Source organism: Nestor notabilis, unplaced genomic scaffold (assembly GCF_000696875.1).
Source record: "Nestor notabilis isolate BGI_N333 unplaced genomic scaffold, ASM69687v1 scaffold23816, whole genome shotgun sequence".
NCBI classification, from domain to species: domain Eukaryota; kingdom Metazoa; phylum Chordata; class Aves; order Psittaciformes; family Psittacidae; genus Nestor; species Nestor notabilis.
The window spans coordinates 17,039-38,140 of record NW_009934683.1 but is presented as its reverse complement, the minus strand read 5'-3'; the positions used below and the strand labels follow the sequence as shown (position 1 = coordinate 38,140).

At 39.9% G+C, this 21,102-nt stretch overlaps 1 protein-coding gene across 2 annotated transcripts in view; it reads right to left on the bottom strand.

Annotated features, from left to right (window-relative positions):
- The window catches only part of LOC104408033 (ubiquitin carboxyl-terminal hydrolase 22), a 62,576-nt gene that overhangs the window by 33,009 nt on the left and 8,465 nt on the right, over nt 1–21,102 (bottom strand). The window contains exons 3-4 of one of the 2 annotated variants that reach the window (XM_010017480.1): nt 20,641–20,685; nt 15,971–16,072 (exon numbers count right to left, since the gene is read on the bottom strand). In XM_010017480.1, the coding sequence (XP_010015782.1) occupies nt 15,971–16,072; nt 20,641–20,685 (147 nt within the window). The remainder of the gene's footprint in view (nt 1–15,970; nt 16,073–20,640; nt 20,686–21,102) is intronic. The other variant, XM_010017481.1, reaches the window with a different exon arrangement.

The following is a 21,102-nucleotide window of genomic DNA, read 5'->3' as shown; positions in this document are numbered from 1 at the left end:
TGCTGAACCAGATGAAAACGTGCTGAAGTTCCCCTGCGCTTCTTTTCCCGACTTGGCTCCTTTTCTCCAGCTATTCAATGGTGGCAGCTTAGACACTGCTCACTTTGAATCACTCTAAATCCTTTCTGAACCAAACCACCTTTCTGGAGCTATACTACTACTACCACCTACCCTCTCTCCAGCCCCCTCGAGCTGCTCAGTCACCAACAGGCATGGAGAGTCACCTGGAGAACTTCACTCTTCTGCTCCAGCTCACTTTTACGCAAAGCCTTTTAAATCACAAGTCAGAATAGAGTTCTAGAGCAGTATTTCTTAACTTATAAAGAGATTTGTGATACGTGTCTTCAGTTTTTCTATATCTGTTATATTCTATATATGAATATAAATATTTCCCTGTATTATACTACTCCATTACCTAAAAATACTTATTAAATATCACGTATATGTGTGTGCATCAAGAGTCATCGTCCATGTTGAATCCTGCAGTTTTGGGAGGATGACAGTACATTGTATTCAGATAGTAACAGTATCCAAATTTGTATTTCCTTTTCTTGGTTTAGTTATAAACAAGCATTAGCATTTGGCACTGACAGAAGTCAAATATAAAGGCAGCCCCTTCCATCCAGAAGCCCCAGTATACATAAATGTGCACTCTGGCACAGCTCAAAGACACATTCTTTAGTTTAAATACCTGACCTGCACACACATCATTTGGGGGAACCATAGGTTAAATCCATTCTGTAGAATACTGGGATAAGAACAGAAAGTAAGTTTATCTGTATTTATTGCAACTGCTTACCCTATCCAAATACACAAGAAGAATGAGGTGGGGTTTGCTCCTTACACACGCTGACCTAATGCTGGCACATTTTCCCTGAGAAACTCAAATGTAAGATCCAAGGTGCACATGAAAACTAATTTTAAACAAGAAAGACAATGAAAACAGAGCCAGTCAGTATAAGGCTATGAAGAAGTGGTTCAAAACCCCCAAGACAACATGTCAGTTCGCATTTCCCAGTTTTGCTGTCTGCAAAAAAAGTCTTACATTAAGTATTATGACTTAAATGGAAGCTCAAGAACTTCATTCAGGTTCACATGATAACTTGAGGTCTTTTTCTTTTAGCAATTTCTGGCATATTTGTGTGCAAAAGGGCAGTTCCGGAGTGACCTAAACATTCACAGGAGACTTTTCAGATTTATGCTGTGTTAGAATTGCCATTCAAAAGTCATTGGTTTTGCCTTTTTTCTCCCTCAAAATATCAAAAACACTATTGAAAAGTTACCAGTAAGTAAGAACCTACCTATATTAAATTGTCAGGCCAGGTTGGATGAAGCCTGGAGCAACCTGCTCTAGTGAAAGGTGTCCCTGCCCATGGCAGGGGGTTGGAACTGGATGAGCTTTGAGGTCTCTTCCACCCCAAATCATTCCATGACTCTATGACATACACACAGCGATGTTTGTAGCATCTGTCCAGCGATAGAGATGAACACACTTTCTACCAGGTCTATAAGGATGATTGAGTCCACTCACACCACAACATAAAAACAGCAGAAGTGGTTCTGTACAGACAAAACTAAGAAGTCCAAACCAAGTCAATGTGGTTACATCACTTATGCAACCAGCTTTAGTGCCTCTGCACTGCATCCCCCAGCTCTTCTTGGAAGGCTCCTCACCTTGAGCACAGCACCACGTGAACACGCTCATTTGACACTGAGCACATCGATGCTGCTCTGAGCCTAAGATGAATCTGCATTGACTTAGCATGGATTGAGACACCAATAATGTTTCTCCAGCATTTAGTCTGTCCCCACCCCTCTGAGTTAACAGGGAATTTATTGCACTCATTGGTTTTATTCAACAGTTTCAGTGACATCACACAATATACACTTAAAGAAGGTACAAACCACATTAAGATCGTGCAAATGTAACTGGAAGACAGGACAATAACTCAAGAGCAACTTGTTAAGTAGGAGAAACTATCTGAAATCAATTACATTCAATAAAAACAACTGTGAAGTAGGAAACAAGAAAATTAAGTGGACAAACACAAAATGAGGAGCCATGGCTGTAGCAACTCAACCTAAATGACTTAATGCTGTGCTATAGCTCCAAGATAAACAGCATTTTGAAGCTTCACAGGAATATGAGAAGGCCTGGGAGGTTATTATTGTGCCCTGGTGACAGGAAAACCTCAGCTGGAATTAAGCACCCGTCTTAAAGGAGTTCTATGGAAACTGGGGAGGAGTCGAGAACATGAGTGAAATTTTCCACTAAATGAATATTTGACACTGGAGAAACAAGTGAAGAACCCACTGGTTGAGTTTAATTAATTAAAGAAGATAGTGCTGATGGAGGAAGAGCCAGGCTGACAGTTCTCAAGTACGTTACAGGCCACTGCAAAGAGGACTGTAATTAACTCTTGTGGCCTGCCAGAGCTATAATAAAAGACTGAGTTCACAAGAAATTTAATTAGATATTAAGAATAATTGTCTCACCGTTAGACAACATTGCAACAAGGGAGTCTGGGACTCCCAGTTGCTGGAGTGGTTCCAAACGCTGCTCCAGCAGGATTGGCGCAGTACATTGATCCTGACCCAGGAAAGGTGTGTGATACCCCCTTATTTGTCACCCCATAACTGTTCACACATCTAGATTACTGTTACAGCGTGATACAAACCCCACACATCACCTTTGACAGGGAGGGGCAAGGTGAGGGCATTTGCACACAACAGCTAAGCCCATCTAACAGCTCACCGACGCCAAAAGGGTTGTTCTCCCTGCACTGAGCTGCATCTGCTTGACTCCATGGTGAAATGGGTCACCTTGCCTGGCTGGCAGGGGAAGTAGTCTCACTTTGAGGGGATGAACTCATCATTAGCGGCAATGAGTCTTTGACCTGTCTGAGCAGGTTCACAGAGCTCAACAGAGGTCAGGACAAGATGCCAGGGCCAGAATGAGGGAGGGATGCAGGAGCTGTTAGTCTCTTTCAGAGAGCCAGCCTTGCATCCCCTCTACTGTAACAAGCTTCCAGCACAGACCGTTGTCTAAAAGCCACAGGCAAGACAGCAGAACAGCCATAGCCCTTATGTCTGTATCCTTATTCCCAACACATGGCTTTGGAAACGAAAATGAATTGCCCTCCCTCAGGAAGGGATGAAGAACAGGTAACAGCTCCTGCTAGCATCAGGGCTGCTAACTAGTGTCATTTTTAGACTGCATAGGTATTCTGTGTATAAGCTTCTGCATGTGTGGCTCAATGCATCATTCATTCACTTCAGCAATACAAAAAATAGTCACAGGATAACACAAAGAGGTCACCTGAATCTGCTAGTTCAGTTCATTTCCTCTGTGTCATACCTGCCAGTGTGTGTCAAGATAAATATGTTAGCAACTATGAGGAGTGCTATAAATCAGAACTGGAGGAGTACCCCTGTATCACGCTGGGCCTTCAGTTAAAAGCCGTAACTGCCAAACAACACTGGGCTAAAGACTCAGCATAGGAGCTACATGTTTGTGACTCACTTAAATAAAGAATTTCTAGTAATGAGATAGAAATAATCAGCAACAAATGGCAATGAGAGTCAAGAAAGGTTCCTCTTGACTTTGCCAGATTTGGGAGACAAAATGCACATCTCTAAGCAATGACTACCAAAGAAGGCTTTACGACAGGTTCTTCCTCAGGGCAACAGATCAGCCCATCCACATGTGCCACTTGGACATAGATTGTTGGAAGAACCTAAGAGTAAGTGACATCCTTGGAGCAAACGCCTCAAATGAGTTACCAAGAGTATGATCCAACACAGGAAGTACAGTGGTTTATATTACTCTTGCCCAGATGAAACAAAATCCCCAAGCCAGACAGTGATTCCTGAGTGTACACAGTGTGCCAGACACAGAAAGTACTCTCTATACTATACTTACAGCTTGTACATCTTTGGAATCAATTCACAAACTAATAATGCCAAAACATGAGCCACTCCACAGCCCAGAGGAGTCTGTTATTTGCCTTAGGGTATACACCCTATGATTTCCTTTACCTGTAGATACTTTGTGGTGTGCAAGCACTGCGTGCCCGATTCTCCAGAAGAGTTCTGACCAATCACCCTGATTTGTATTTCTGTTGCTCCAGGCTTAAAGCACTTCAAACAAGGTCCGTGATGTCTTGTAACGGTGTGGGCATGGTAAGCCAGGCTGTGAGCTTACAGTCTGCTGTTTCCTTCACAGTCACTGCATGCTTGGGTTAAGACCAAGCACACAGATGAGGAAGGAGCACTCCATGTCCTTTAAGTTCTCATCCTTCTGATTTGATGGTACTTGGCTCACAAGTGCACACCCTTGGCCTGGTAAAATGAGTCAGAAGGCCTAAAATACCTGGCAATGCAAGCAAACCTACCTTAAGGTTAATTTTTCATACAGCCTGTGTAAACAGAGAAGCTGTTTCGAGCAAGTCAAGGGACTGCAGGGATCTCTTCCCTGTGAATTTAAATGAAGAAACATGCTTCCAAAACCAAACGAAGTGAGTGGTTTGCTCAACCACTGAAAAGGGTATTTAATCTTCCACTAAAATCACAGGAACACATAGCTGGAGAAGATGGTGAGAAGTAACTTGGTCTATCCCTCTACTTCAAAGCAGAATTAATGCTACCTGTGTTATTCCTGACAAATGCTTCCCTGAATTATTCTTGTAAGTATTTAGTGTTGAGATCCTGCAATATCCCCTGATGCACTTGTATTCTGAAGTGTTCCAGTGTCATCCTGATCAATTAATGCAGAGTTTAAGAACTGCAACAACATTAATATGAAAGATACACACCTACTATGAAATCCACAGATAAGCTCCTCTACCAGCAGTATCACAGCTTCTGAGTAAGTTCTTTAATACTTCAAGTAGCAACAGCTTTAGAAAATCTCCTGAAATGAGGGAAGAGACAATTTGTCCAAGATACTTCAGTATCACTGGTTTTCTGTGTACCTCAGTGGGTATGGCATGAGCTATTTTATTTCCTCTTATGTGTCCCCACAAGGAGGAAAAGAGAACAGCCAGACAGAAGCCTCCTGTGAGCCAAACCTAGCCAATATGTCCCCAAATTAATCACAATTAGAGTAAAAAGAAACAGATCAGAATACAAATAATATTTCCTTAGAGAGTAAATACTTTGCTGTCTTGTAGTGGCAGAGCATGACAATAATCCTTACGCAACCACATGAAGTTCCATGTCACAAGTCCACAAGCATTGGGTTTTTTTCATCTAGGTAGGATACAAAAACTATTCCATGAGCTATTTCTCCTGGCCAGGATGTGAAGTTGAATTGTTCTTCCTGTTATAGCAATGGCTGCCTTGTAAGTGTGAAGGGTGACCTGAATTAAGAGAGAAAGCCAGGGAAAAGCCTTTTTGTAAACTAATGTGACATAGTTATATCCACACCTAAAACCAGGTTTTAAAATATACATATAATGAGCATCTGTGTGAATTTACTGTCTCCCACAGCAAGCATATGTTTAAATAAGTGTGGGGCAGGAGGGGAAAGGGCAGCTAAAGCCAAGGATCTCTGCAGTATGCAAGATGCATTTTGAACCTTTTGCTAAGTCACCTACTAACAGAAGGAAGACCCGTGAGCACTCTGCAAAAAAGGTCTTTTTTTGTTTCAGCAGTATAGAAAATGTCAGGTTTTATATCTGTAATTTCTCATCTTCAGCAGTTTTACCGACCATCTGCATCACCAAATTGTTTTTCTCTCTCAGGTGTCTCCAGAAGAAACCAATGCATCATGTTCTCAAACCAGAAAGCTATACAGCATGTTATCAGCCACGGCAATTATTTCTCTCTATTCAGTTCTCTCAGCTGAAATGAGTAAGACTGAAAAAGACATTAAGTTCTGCAGCAGAACTTGTACCAAACTTCTCTGAATCCCTGTCTTGGCATACCAAGACCCACTGAACACATTTTGTCTGCTGTGCTTCAACCTGATCCAATCTCTGTCAGGGTCTCTTAGCAGGGAGAGAACACATTGGCGAATGCATATATACAATCTGGATCTCAAATTCTCAGAACATGCAATAGAAGAAAGCATCTTTCCTATATGGCACTGGAAATAATCACATAATGCGTTGACACTTCGTAATAGATTTGATTATCTGATCCCTGTAACACTTGAAGAGCAGTTGGCTGGAGGAGAAAGATGGGACACGATGCTCTCCAAGCACATGTCGCATCAAGAGCTAGAGAAACAGAAAGGTTTCTGCACAGCAGAAAACATGACATGAAATGCCACATTTAGGTATCTGCATTGCACTAAATGCCTTAGATTAACAATGAAGCCAGGCCCCTTACAACTGTTGTGCTCAGTGGACACTCGGATACACAGGAGATGAATGGATTTAAAGAAGTTGAATAAAGGAATGGAAAAGCTTCTAAAGCAACCACATAAGTCACCAAGTCTCACCCACCCTACATAGCAAAGTTCAAGACATTAAAGTCCTATAAACCAGAGCATGAAAATAACAATCTCATAATTGCAGGAAGGGAGAACAGAGAGGAGACACACAATGTCAGAAAAGAACAGCAGCAGGCAAAGACCAGGAACTGTGTTTGTCAAAAGGGCTGAAGGATCAATATGGAGCATTATGACAACCAGCCCTCAAAGCTAGTTCAGCTCTAGACCCTTCAAGGTATTTTGAAATGGCACCAAAAAAAATACAACCAACCCTTTATACAAAATAAAATACTTCAAAAGGTGGCACAGAATAAAATGTTCACTTTGCCCTCCCCCAAAGCAGCCCAACTTCAAAACTCAGTGAGCTCTTGCATGATCTGCACAGAAGCACAAGACTTGCAGTGAGAATCCTGTGCAGATGGCATCTTTAAAGAACAAGAGGTACTCCCACTAAACTGACAAACTAAGATTCACACCCGCAGCCGTCCTTTCCCCCCAATATCACACCATATGCTGCCTACAAGTTTTTCCCCTTCCTCAAAACAGATTTCACAAATTAATAACTTGGGGAGTAGGCTAACAGCCAACAAAATTAACTGCATCCAAATATATTAATATGCACAAATTCTTGTTGAACTGGCACCGAGCTATTCCTACAATCCACAACACGCAAACCACGCCACATGCTGTTTATGCATATTCCTGGTTTCAGTATACACTATATCTACCTTCTGTCCATACAAAGCCCAGCTCTAGAAGCAGATAGGAAAGAGCAGAATGGAAGGTCATAGTAAATATAATCCAAAAGCTATCCACAAAAGAACAAAACTGAGATGAAGATTACTGGCCTTGTTGAAAATGCCATGCTCTCATGACACAGAGTTAATCAGGTTAAAACCCAGCAGTAAATCAAAGTTTGTTTCTTTGGGCTGGGTTTAATAGCAGGAAAAAGAATCTTCTCGTGCTACGGGTGTGCCTCTGCCCATGTTAAGGCTGCAACCAGTGTAGCTACAAGGGCTAATTCTGAACTTCCTCATCTGGCTCTTGATGTAAAGATTATCAAAGTACCTTTGCAGTGACTGCAGCACTGAACAGTGAAAATATATCCCCCATTTCAAAAAAGCCTTTGGTTTTTAGAGGATCACTGCATGATACTGACAGAAAGAGGAGTAGTCAGTAGCTTGGCACTGTGTGGTCAAGAGAACAGGAGATACACCCACTAATCTCAGGGTCTGCTGTTGAAGAAGGGCAAGGTCTGCTGTTTGTTCTGACAAACACAAAGCCAAGCACTTTTGGAACTTTTTCTCTATCCACTGTTTTGATTTAGTTTTTTAGTAAGTTAAACAATTCCCCGATAAATTTCCTTTAATTTTAAACAACCAATACTTGATCTAAATAAAGGTACCCTGCTCAAGAGGGCCAGAATGAAGTTCTGGCTATATATATTGCTGTTGGGTTTTTTCTTGACAAGAAAACTCCCATTCCCATAAAAACCTGTTCGAGCAGATGATGACAAGTGACTAACATTTACTGCATTTTTCATGCTAAAAGCCTAGTGTTTTGACTGCATGATGAAGTTATATAACGACTTAGTGAAGAAAGTACAGGGAAAAAAACCTACCAGTAGAGAGAAATAGGTAAGACAAATAATGGAGTCAGCAAACATTTGACACTTGAAAGTTGAATGAGCATCTAGGAGAGGGGGGAAAATGGTTATGTGCTGCTACTTAGCTGGATCCAATGATGAAGTTTCACCTGAAGAAGGGCAGAATACAGCTGGAGAGAAGTCAAATTGAAACACCATCTGTTAGCTAAAAACAATGAGTATGGATCAGTAACAACCACAGATCTACTTTTTACAAGTCCAGAGGAGGAAAATCAGGTTTGAGTTAGAAGTTTGGAACACGATCCAAGACCTGGATTAAGAACCCTGTCTTCCAAGGAATTGCACACTGTGAACACACGCAGCGTATCTTCTTTTGTCTCAAATCCCCAAGAGCCACCTAGAGTTCCAACACTGAAGAATGTTCTATGCAAGTAATACGAACAGCAGTTTTCCGAGACAGGGCAACAGAAAACTTCAATCCCAACTACAATCTGCTTATTTCACATACAAATACCTTTAACTTTGTACAGTTTTCTTTGAGGTAAATCTCTGGAGATTAGAATTCCAGCTTTACAAACTTTGATGCTCATGTCAACATGCCTTCATCTGCAATACTTCATACTATTGCAGCTATGCACACACCTATACATTGGTGCCTCTCTTCGCTCTTATTTCCCCACTAATAAAACCTGTAAAACAAGCTTTACATGGAAGGAAAAAAGTCAAAACCATTCACAGGTTTTTATTTATTTTCTTTAAAGGAATTCTAAAACTTGTGTGAAAACCCACTGCTCCTCAGACAGCAAATACACCCAAAGGTTCTACTCACTTCCTGTTCTGTTTTAAACCAAACTGCTCCCACATAAAGCCATGCAAACTAAAACCTTCAAGCAGCCTTGTGAGCCTAAGAAGCTCCTTCAGAACACATTTAGCACATCACTGCAAAAGCTGTTTCCAGTGCCAGCCTACCACCAAGCTCAAGCTTGAAGGTATCTTCTCCTCAGAGCTGTTTTTGACATTTTGTTAATTTTTACTGGAAACACAGCAAAGGGATGGGATTTATTCCGTACATACATACTGCAAAAAACAACCTTTAAGTATCCTATTTCTAAGAGCTGCTAAGAATACTCCTGATCCTCAGAAGTTAGGTCTGGTGGTTTCTTCAACAATCCATATGCTACTGCAAGAAGATCAACCAAAAAGTACTGGGAGGCCTAACAAGTCCCCAGAACTAGCCATGGAATACATTATTTTCCAAGTTATCCCATTACTATTGCCCGACACTTCCCAGAGAAAAGATGTTAACTTGGTTTATACTTCAACTTCTTACAGCGTTTTAACTTGAAAGTAGGATTAAGCCCTTGGGGAAAAGCAGTTCTTTGCAAAGGGAATCGGTATCCTCCTTTCATTATTCTTTACAAGCTGAAAAACAAGCCCTGCAAGTTTCAACTGTTCCTTCAATCATCAAGCACAAGATAGGCAAACACTGTATATTAGTTACTTCCAAAGAGCTTTTGTTTCTCCTGGGGAAGGGGACTGTGTATAAAGGCTGTAAAGGGAGAGCCATAAACTTTGAGGTTATCCATGTACAGCACAGAAGGAACATGGCATAAGGCAAGAAAGTTCATTTGGATTTCAGTCTTATTGCTGACTGATCTAAAAATGAAATAAATTGATTAAAAAAAGATAAATTATTTTAGAATCTTCAAAGATAGAAAGGAATTAACTTAATTACATATTTACTTTTAAAATATTAAGCTAAATATGCAAAAACAGAGGCCACATTATCACTGACGTCAGCTTCTCAAAGAACTTGTCTTCTTCATATGGAATCCTAAAAAGCCTGAAAAGTTTGTTTTCCTGTTTAAAACTGACTTCCTGGCTTATTCTATGATCCAAGAGTAGTCAATCTTTGCTGGCTTTGCTGCAGACAAATGAAAACCACAGCTTGGATGCAGCGTGGCTTGCTGCCAGCAAAAGGAGGTTCCCCCTCACTCCCAGCCAGGCATCCCATCCCTCTGCTGTCCCCTCCTCACGCCAGCTTTGTGCTTATGTCAGAACCTTTGTCAAGCTGTCGAGTGCAGTAACACAGAAGAACATTGCTCTTGCAAAACCACCAACAACAAAAAGCACAATGTTTTCTGCCAGCTTAATGAACTGAACAGACTGCAACCAGCTTGACTGCTCAAGAGCCAATGCCCAGGAGAGGGTGGGACCATGTGGCTGGAATTCAGGGGAAGCATAAACAAGGGTGAAGAGAACTAAAAAGGATTGCCCCCTGATGGAAGAAAGCTGTCTACATCAGTTGTAGCATATGTCTTCACCCTTAACAGGTATTAGAAGTAGAGTGCTAGTTCTTCTGCCTAAGGTATAGCATCAACATGGAAGAAGGGGAGAGAGAAAGATAATGAAGTCTTACTGATTTCATCAGAAATGCTTTTGAGAGTCTGCTTCTCTTGATGTTCTCTAAAGAGTACATAGCTGCAAAGCCATGACCTGAAAACACAAGCAGGACAACTCATATTCAGAAAGAAATCAGCATAAGTCCTTGCTGAAAGAGGGCCTAAAATTCAATTAAATATTGAGATAGTAAGAGCAGAAAACCCCCCTTGCTCCTGTGAAGCTAGCTAGAGATCAAATAAGCATTCTGAAGATGTACTGTTAATTAGTAAACTCTTCAATGTGAAGGTAAGATTACTTACCCTTCTATAACAAAAGCTTCTAAACAGAAGTTTGCTTACTCCAAGCACATAAACACTGCAGGGACTTCAGTGGTAGTGTAGTTGTCCCTAAGCTTTTCCAGAAGCAATTAAATCATAGATACCTTTACAGGAGTTAAACCATATGACATTAAGGCAGGGACGTAAACTGCTTTCTGCCTTGGAAAACCATCAATCAATACACAAAAACTATCAATCAATACAGAAAAAGACGAGTGAAATATCAAATCTGGAATTTCTTTTTGAACCTTTGCAGAGGAAAGGTTTATATTTTATATTGCTAAAAGAGGTCAACTTCAAAAGTCCAAACAAGAATTTCTGAAAGCAAATCTCTAAAATACCTCGGCAAGTAAATCACAACTCCTTTAGTATTTCTTAAAATTCCCTTGGAGCTTTGAGAGGAAAAGGGGGGTTTAAATATAGTTTTACCATCAGGTTTATCCATGTTAGACCTAGAAAAAAGAATTACACAACTCAGTCCAACGGTCAGGTCAGAGCTCATGACAAGGTAAGACAGGAATTTACTAACCCAACCTTCGAGGAAACAGTTTTCCAACCAGATAAACCATTCCAGTGATGAAGTTAGCTGAAAAAAGGTAGTCACAGAGGAAACATGCACCTGAGCTGTCTCAAAGGTGGTTTTCCTTTCCATCATCACAGAGCTGTCTAAAAACAATTAAGAATCAAAGACTTCTATTCCAGATGCACTTTGTGTGGTCATGATTTCAAATATAAAGTAATTACTGCTTACAAATCAATCACTTTTCAATTTAAGTTACAGCTAAAAACTTGGTGCTGTACCAAACCATGTTTTTCATTCCACTTTTCCATCTGAGCTACCTTACATAGCACCCAACTAGAGAAAGAACACCAGAAAGCTGGCAGATTCACAAAAACCTCTCAAGTAATGATGTAGTCTTTACCACCTTCAAGCATGGAAGGTGCTTCTGTAGAAGCTGCCTCTACAGAAGTGGGAATGCTCCTGGGTAGCTTGTGTAGAGAACCAGAAGTATTTTCCAGGCTGCTGTTCCTCTTCTCTGACCACCTTTACATGGGAGCTCTGCTGCAATATTTATTCCACTCATGCTGCTCTTTGTCACATCGCACCGCTTAGCACTGCACAGCTGCAAAACCCACCTGCTTCTCCCATGCAGCTATTGTATTTGCCATCCCCCCCCACCTCATCACTCCTTCTGAAAGGGTTTGTTCCATCTCCTCTAAAGGCTATCCCCTCTGCCTTTTTGCAAGGCAGCAAATGGGAATCCCAGGTGGCTCCTGCTAATTACCCATGTGCCTCCAGAGTCTAATTCTTCCTATTGTTACTACACCAATCTTTAGCCACAAAGTCACTTCATATGGTAATCAGAGACCAGCTGATCCCAAGCTAATACTTCATGGACTCAGGAGAACTGATCTGCTGGGGGTATTAATGATAGCAGAGAAGATGAGCTTTGGAAAATAGTTCCCAAAAGATACTGTACCACTTACAGTGGTATTCCAACCTCATCATAAAAACACTGTGCTTGTGAACTTGGGGTTTGGTCACTACACTCACCTGTTGAGGGCAGCCTCTTCACAGACAAAATCACTTTCCTTCTATGCTGATTTAATCTAATTTAATAAGAAGTCTTATCTAATTTTCCACATAAAAGTTTTGGTGTTTATGGGAGCTTGAAAGCTTCAACCCAAAATCAAGATGAGCATCGCTATGAATAGAAGTGTACTATGAACTTAATAGCCTAGGCCACGATTCAGAACTGCTGCTGAGAATAGCATACAGTAACTTACACAGTTTCTACTTTCCACTCCCCCTGTGCATTCCCCCACATTACACCTTCCCTTCAGCCTTATCTAGTTCAACTGAAGAAATGAGAAGGGCAGCATGCTGTAACATCTGGGGCATCAAGGCCTGAGAATGTCTTGAGCTGATATTGCTTCCAAAGGGTGCACGTTTATGGTCTGAGCAGATTACAGAGTCTTCTTGAATGTCTTGAAACACAGAAACTCCATTGACATTTCAAGCCTGCTGGGACATCAGGGTACAAAATGCCCCACAAAACCAACACTATGTGAGGATTTTTCATCCTGCCTTCTTGATGTAGGTAGCTCAACATTTCCACGTGGTTCAAAGTGACTTGGGTGACACTGTTAAGATATTTATGTGCAACGGTGGGAATAGCCCTTTATATCCCCAAAGGCAGGAAGCAGCACAGTTTGCACAGCCTGTAGGAGAGCCTGACAAGGGTTTTCATTTGAAGAACATTTTGCTCAATGGCAAAATAGTGATTAAAGCAAATCTTGAATCTTCAACCTATTTTATCTTCTTACCAGTTGGAAAAAATAAGTCTGAGATGGAAACACACATTGTTTCAAAAGAGAACCAAGCAAAATCTATGTGGTTTTTGTTAAGCTGGGTTTTTTTGTTGAGTTTTTGGGTTTTTTCTGAGGATGTGAACAAGAAGTTCCTTCTAAAATGCGTTTCAAATTATCACTCAAGTGGAAACATCAAAAGCCCAGAGTTTTGCACAGTATTTCCTCTAATGAACTACCAGTTCAATTCTCCATTATAACTTATTCATTTCATGACTGAATACTCTTCAGATGTAATTTATGGTGCCAATGAAAGACAAAGAATCCTGCAGCTGTATACAAGTTCAAACAGCTCAGAAAGCAGCAGACACATCCAGCTGTTTGAGAAGCATCAAGATATTGCTACAAATCTGGAATTAAAAGATGCCTTTAGCTACAAAGAAGGTTCTGCCATGGAGTAAAACATTCACCCAAATGAGTGTCATGCAAATGATACAGATGTTAACAGGAACCTACAACAAAACATATTTCACCACATGTTCCAGATATGAACAACATCAAGTTTAACAGTCTTAAAATCACATGCAAGCCCTTCACATACAGGTTAAATATACCCTTTCCAGGCCATGCCTGTCCAGGTTTCAGAGTGTTGTCCCATTTACTTCAGTTATAACACTATTACACTTGTCATACACAAATGCTGAAACAGGCATCAGCACAAAAACCATTTCAGGTCATTGCAGAGCAGTTCAATGTGCCACCTCCCAGCTGACAGGAGTCTATCTCAAACACCGTGGCCTTCCTCTTACAACAGCTTTGCAGAGAGCATTTTATACATACACGGCAGCTGGTTATGTTTTAACAGACTCTTCAGTAAACAGAACTGATCAACAGATGTGCAATGCTTATTACAGGTGGTTATCAACATCATCTTCATTTTCAGAACCCATAAAACTGGACATTATGCCTATTCTCTGAGCCATTTACCTACCTCAGAAGATAAACTGGATTCACTAATATCTGCTATGGGACTGATAAAAACTTGATGTCAAAAGAATTGAGTATTAGAAAAAGAGAGAAATGGGCATGTCCAGATAATTGCAGCATTTCAGTCTGCATATAGGCTCTTCACTGATCTGAAACTGCAAACAGACAAGTCAATGTGAGGAAAGCGAAGGGAAAAAGACTCTGAAGCAGATATATATTTAGCAGCAGGTTAGATAGAGAGAAAAGGCTCAAGGACAATGGCAAGTCTTTTCTTCCTTCAGCTAAACCCCCAATGTATTTTTGTGAAAGAAAGCTACTCTTTCGCTTTTAAGTGTAGCCCAAACTGCATTATGTCTCCTGGGTGCTTTGATTTTTTTTCTTTCCCTTCTAATTCTCAGCACACAGACAGCTTGAGGGCTCAGGAGGAGAGATTCTTAAAAGCATGCCTGCAGAAGTAAAGAGATCAGTCACTTCCCTTGTCCCCTGTGTTTCATGAGCGCTCCCCCCGCCCGTGCGGCGTTGTATGAGATTACACGCAACCAGACGTGGCCTTTTGAAACACACTGGAAAATGTAAAATCCTTGAAGAGCAGACAGAGCTTTCCTTCCAGTTGCAAAGGGAAACACAGAAATGGGCCTGAGCTCTTCACAAAGGTCACACTCACCTTCAAATTCTGTCAAACTTCTTGTTTCCCCCTGCACAGTTCTAGTATCTTAAGGAATTTGTAGCAGTCTTTACAGAATCTACTGGAGTTTCATAAAATACAGCGTGAACATGATGCAAGCAATCTTTGCCTGGTTATCTTTTTCCTTGGCTGCTTGTTTTCAAAATCCAGATGTCTTTCCAACTGTCTTCCCTGATCCACTATGGCAAATGCATAGGTCCCTTTAAAATCACCATTCTAGATGCATTTTCAACTTACTACAACTTACTCTGTGCTTCTCAGTGCGTTGTTCCAAATAAACATACACATATTTTGGCTTAAATGTGACTTATTGTATTAGAAACATGACATTAGGAAGTTGTAGCAATTATGTTCAGTGTATTTGGACAAAAGCAAATGTGCTGAAAGCACGATGTGTTCTCATAACAGTTAGCGGCTTTAAAATTAGGAAAAAGCTTTTTAAACAGTTTCCTGCTTCCAATGCCTATAGCTACATTTCCAACCTTGTACCTTTCCCATTGTAATGTTACCATGCATTTAACAGTATAGGAAAATGCCCAATAATCTTAAGAGTTTATCAGGAAGCTACTTTTAACCCCCTAATCCCTAAAGACAGAAGAAAAAGATGGAAAACACTGTTCATTTTCATCACCCTTACACAAATACTCTCCAGCCCTAAGTAGATATATGTCAGCATTTCAGAGAGGTCTTTGCTCCAGACTACTGAACTCTAAACATTAAATGTTTAATACACATTTCAAAAATGCTATGACACACACTGGAGAACAAATTACATCTTTTCAGAGTCAATATGATGTTGAAGAGACTCCATTTAGAATTAGAACATGAAGCAGAAAGACATCACTGTGCTTATTGTCTGCTAAAACCAGATTTCCCAATAGACTGTTATAGGTAAGGCTACATCTCAACTACAGGATTTCCCTTCATGCACTTGCACGGGATCTCTGAGCTGAGATAACATCAGTGATTCCTGCAAAAGTCTTTGAAGGCATATTGTAACAAAAAACCCAATTCTGCTTTATAGTTGGTTCCACAGAGGATTCATCATCAGTACCTGAAGTGACAGAGCCGACATCCTTCTCCAGTGAGAAAAAGGTAGTGTGAAATAACCTCATTTTGTTATCCTTATATTAAGAAAATCCACTACAACAGCCTCAGGGTAAAAACAGAATTTTGACCATACAAGTGGCTGAGGATCAGCTTGAGAAAGGATTTCTAGAACTTACCTATGGTGCAGTTTGTGGTTATTTTTCTCCGCTTGGGGTTGTGTCGTAGCAATTCTAACTCTCGTTTGGTTGGCTCCCATGTTGAATACTTCTCTCCAATGCCTAAGCAGACGAAAAGAAAGTTTCAGGAAGTTGTTTAGTAAAATGATTAAAAACTCTGTTCCAGTAAAAGCTTTCAACATGCTGTCCATTAGGTTAGATTCAATCTATGTACGACTACAAGAGACCGATTTCTTTTTAGCCCTTCAGAAAGACAGCAATCTTCCAACAAATAAGAACTACAAGAAGAGAAGCTGTTCTTTACCTATAAAGAATACCTAGCCCAAGTTTTCCATTACTGGATTATAATCCTCCTTTCAGTTAAAAGGAAATTCCAGCACAAGAATCAATCCACTATTACTCAAAAATGCATTTCTTTGTGCGCAGAGGAGGTCAAGTGACAGAACCACCATGTGATTTTAGGAGAAGATAGCAAGAAGGATAACCAAGAAATCTCCTCTCCAGAACTTTGACAGGTTATTAAAATAGATCAAAACTGACCCAACTTAATGGACAGCTACAGGCTTAATCTTTACAGATGAACAGCAGAATTTACTAATTTGATATACTAAACAGTTAGTATCTGTCCTAGGATTTACCATTACAAAGTATGACCTTTCCTTATAACCACTGATTGGACATTAGCAAGTTCTAATACTTGATACTCACTCTACTGACAGATCTAAGATCGCCTAAAAATGCAATCAGCAGTAGGTTTAAATACAACCCTCCCCCCACCAACCAACCAGAACTCTCCAAATACTTTACTATTTCTCATGAGCTGCAGCTAAAATCTGTCATTATTCCCTTTAAACATCAGCACTGGATTTTCAATACATTAATTTTGTTCAAAGGAAAGTGCAGTAAAAATGAGTCAGATTAGTAGTATGGAGAATAGATCTGGAGTAAGCAGAGAGTTGTGTTCAGTGTAAATCTAGTACAATAACACTACAACAGTGAAGACTCATGTGCTGACCAGCTAAGTACTACTGCAGCATTCTACGTAGCACAGAGGAATTACTATGCAAGGTCAACAAAAGCATCATGGCATTAAAGCTATAGAATAACAAGATGACAAGCAATCTATTCTAAAACTGAGGATTAAAGTCAATTAGGAGTTATTTTTCACAGAATGCATGGAGCAGAAACAGTGCTGTGCTACAGAAAATATAAATCATACATATGAAAAGAGGGAGAGTAGCAAACATAGCTAGAGGCTTACACATTCTGCATAATGTGCATGAAATTTTAATAGCTCTTTGATCTTCATTTTCAGAAACAGCTCTGCTTGTCAGAAGCTACCCACCCAAAAACGTTCAATTCATAGTTATTACTGACCCCTCGAGCTTCTAGTAAGAAAAGGTCTCATTTTCACATTCTGGAGGACTAGAAGAGTCTTATTTACATGGATGCACCCATCTCTCACTTGATTTGATTCAACAAGAGATTATGCGAGAAGCATAAGAAAGAATACCCGAATCATATAGTCCCTTTTCTTTATCCAAGGTTCAGCATCAAGCTACACACCCAGGAAAACAGAAAAGGAAACTAATTACTGTGTAACAGATTGATGAGATAAAACAGCTGCAATGCTTTGAATACACTATACAGTAGGCATAGGCAAACGAATGAAGCAACTTCAGAGACGCACATATGGACAGTTCACATATGACAGAACATTGGCTGGCAACAAGTTTCGGATTAGATGTCTGCAGCAACCCTTTTCGTGTTTGTAATGCTCCCTTAGGAATTTAATATGAATTGGTTGGTAAAAAAAGCTCAACATCATTTTCAACACAGTGTTAGGACCAGCTATTGCACTGGCCAGCTGTAAAATCCCAACTCTGGCATTTGGATTCACTGGAGTTTAAGTGTGGCCAAACACAGTGTTGTCTGACAGTGGGATGTACTTGTACTAAAAAACCCCTTGGATATGGTTAAATCCTGATTTAAATCAAATGTAACAAAATTCACACCCAGAAACACATGTGCGCTCGACTTTAGGCATGCAATAGTTCCACATATGTCAGCGGGACTATTCATATATATTTATATACATCTATATATAATTATATAGCTTAAAGAGGATGGGGACCAAAGCATTTCACAAGAGCAACTCTTCAAGTCAAGTTAAACACGACAGACTGGGTTATTTTGCAGGATTCTGGGTAAATCAAATACTGTTCAATTGAAATGAAATAAAACCAAACAGAAAACCGGGTACAGTTAATGCCACAACACACACACAGAGCACAACAGACAGAAAACTTTCTTACAGAAGCCTTTCATTAGAAAGAGCACAAGTTAAGTCAGAGACAGATATTAAAGTGTTCTGTTCCAGCTGTGTAATTTAACATGAATATTGAGGTTTTATTACTCCTGAAGATGTGTGAGAAAAGACAGAACCATTTATTAGGAGTGGTTCAGTGTTTAAAACAAAACCAAAACACAACTAAACACCACAAAGAAGGAAAAAGGTTTAATAAAAGGTTTAACACCAGCCACAAACATGCCAGAAACTCCACCATAATCTACCTTAAACAAAACATGCACAGGTTACCATTTACAACTAAAGGAAAGTAGCGTTCTAGGAGCGAAAACTCATCATTTTGAAAATGATGCTATAAAAATAGCCAGAGATTCAAGTCAGCATGTGAAATCTCCATCCAAGAATTCATTTTATTAGGTCAAATGCACAAATTGTCATTTCTCAGGGACATATGGATGAGGGAAGGAAAAGGCGATGAAGGCTCTAGTTTATACAGGTCACAGTTTTGCATGTAATCATTAATATTGATCGGTTACTTTGCTAGACTTGAGCAAGTTTCCCCCTTTTCCCCTCCCCAAAATCCAAACAGTCATTAGAATGAAGGGCTCTGTATATTCTCATCTCCCTCATTATTAGAAGATATTCAATATGAGAGGGGAAAAAATAATGGTAGAGTTGCAACTTGTTCAGAGTTATATCCTATAACCCTGAACTACAGCTGGACAGGGGGACTCATCACACTAAGAGTTAATATTACAAGAGAATGAAATGAATCTCATGATATTTGGGGGTTTTCTTAAAGTCTTTTTCTCCAGGCATCATGTTGTTATGTGAGCATCTATTAAAGTATATACTAACACCCTTCAAGCACTGTGGATCCAAGTTTGAAAATACACAACATTCGCACTTCAGTTTTTAAGCCAATCTCAGTTTTTGCAGACTGGATTCACTTCTGAAGTTGCCAACACTATCTGAGGTTAACTAACTGTGATAGAAATATAAAACCAAGACACTCAGTCTGGGGTTTGTACTAATCTAGACATTCAGTATGGAGAAAGAAGGGTTCCCTCTCCCTTTATAATCTTTCAGATAACATGAGTTACTATGGGAAGGAGGGGATGAATTGATGCAATGGAGAAAGGGGGGGGAGGGGGGAAGACAGACATAATTCTCCATTATTTCTCCTGTGCATCTCCATTTCCCATTCCTTAGATAAATTTGTGAGGAAACACACATGGTTTCATGATGAAAAACTAGAAAACACCATGACTTGAAAGAAAACACTATACAGTGTACTCCAGTCATTTAAAGTGGAATGCTGTCTATTCCTTCATTTTATAGCTTCACTGATCATTACGGATGTGGTCTACAGAGATAGAAGATGCAGTGTGCATATTTATACAAATATACATTCATATATATATGTATATATATACACTTAGTATGCCATTCATTAGTCAGTTAACCAGTACAGAGAAGGTGATTCTTCCCTCCGCCACACAACTCTCTGGTCCAAGACAAGAAGAACTATCTCGTAGCTGTAATTACCCTAGAACATAAGCTAGAGCAGCCTGAGGTCTACTGAAGGACAAGTGGCTGCACCTCAGTCCAGAAGGCACAAATACATAATTTTCAAGAATAACATAATTAAGAAATTAGTCTTTGAATTTTTATATTCAAAAGTAAGGAACCAGGGTCCTTCCTCTTCTATAGCATCATGAAGAAGTGTTGTTTAGTTGATTAATCTGGTGCCTCAACTCCCTCAAAATGGGAATAAGCAGAAGGTAGAACGGGATCTGTAGCAGGAACTAAATAACAGCAGATACACTTTTGATATGCCATCAGAAAAACTCTGTTTAATACCATGTTAGCTGCTATTTTTAAAATTGGAAATGAGGTTAAGAATGGTTTGAAGTCATATCAGCCCTGACTACGGCTGTCACATTGAAACAGGATGCCATGGATTCGGTAAGAGACGTTACTAGACAGAAGTCATCTGTCTTCAAATACAGACTTTCCCACTTTAAGAAAACATACCCCCTGGAGGCCACTGGAAATGGAAGATGACAAGTTTTTATAACTGATGCTTAGAAACTACTCAGGTTAAAATAAATGCTACTTCCTTTCCTTTCCAAAAAAAAAAAAGGGAGAAAAAGTTTGGTTTGAAGTAGTTCTATCAAGGAAAGGGCATATGAAATCAAGTCTGCTGTAATTATTCAATCACTGGAACATATCCAAACAAGAGGAAAACAATTGGCACGATAAAACTGGCATTTGTAACTGTGATTCATGTCTATAATGGCAGGATAACCAGCAAAGGGACGCTTGTTAGTGAAGTGCGTCGCCAGCCCACGCCTCTTACCTGTCATTGTACACTGGTAGTGAGAAACCACTGTTGGGGTGAAGGCTAAAAAAGAAAAAATTAGGGAAAGCAAACTGAATAAAACAAATGTGGGTACAGATATTTTGTGTGTCAATATTTCTACATAGATACTGTGCGTGTACCATGAAAGCACAGGGTGTGTAAGTAAGCTGGCACGTTCTATTAGAAAAAAAAGAAGTCATAAAAAAAAAAAAATCACACACAAGGGTGGAAATTCACGTGAGGGGAACAGATTTATTGCCTATATAAGCCTAAAAGAGCAGACTGGTACATTTTCTACCTAATACAGATCTGACTCTGAGGTTTGGCAGTATTAATGTTAGGTATTTTTATCTCTTTTTGCAATTAAAAAGGAAATAGTTTTGCTACACTTAGGTGTGGTGCACATGTTAAACTAACAGTCTAACTCCTGGAAAGTAACAGCTAGACATCTCTCTCTCC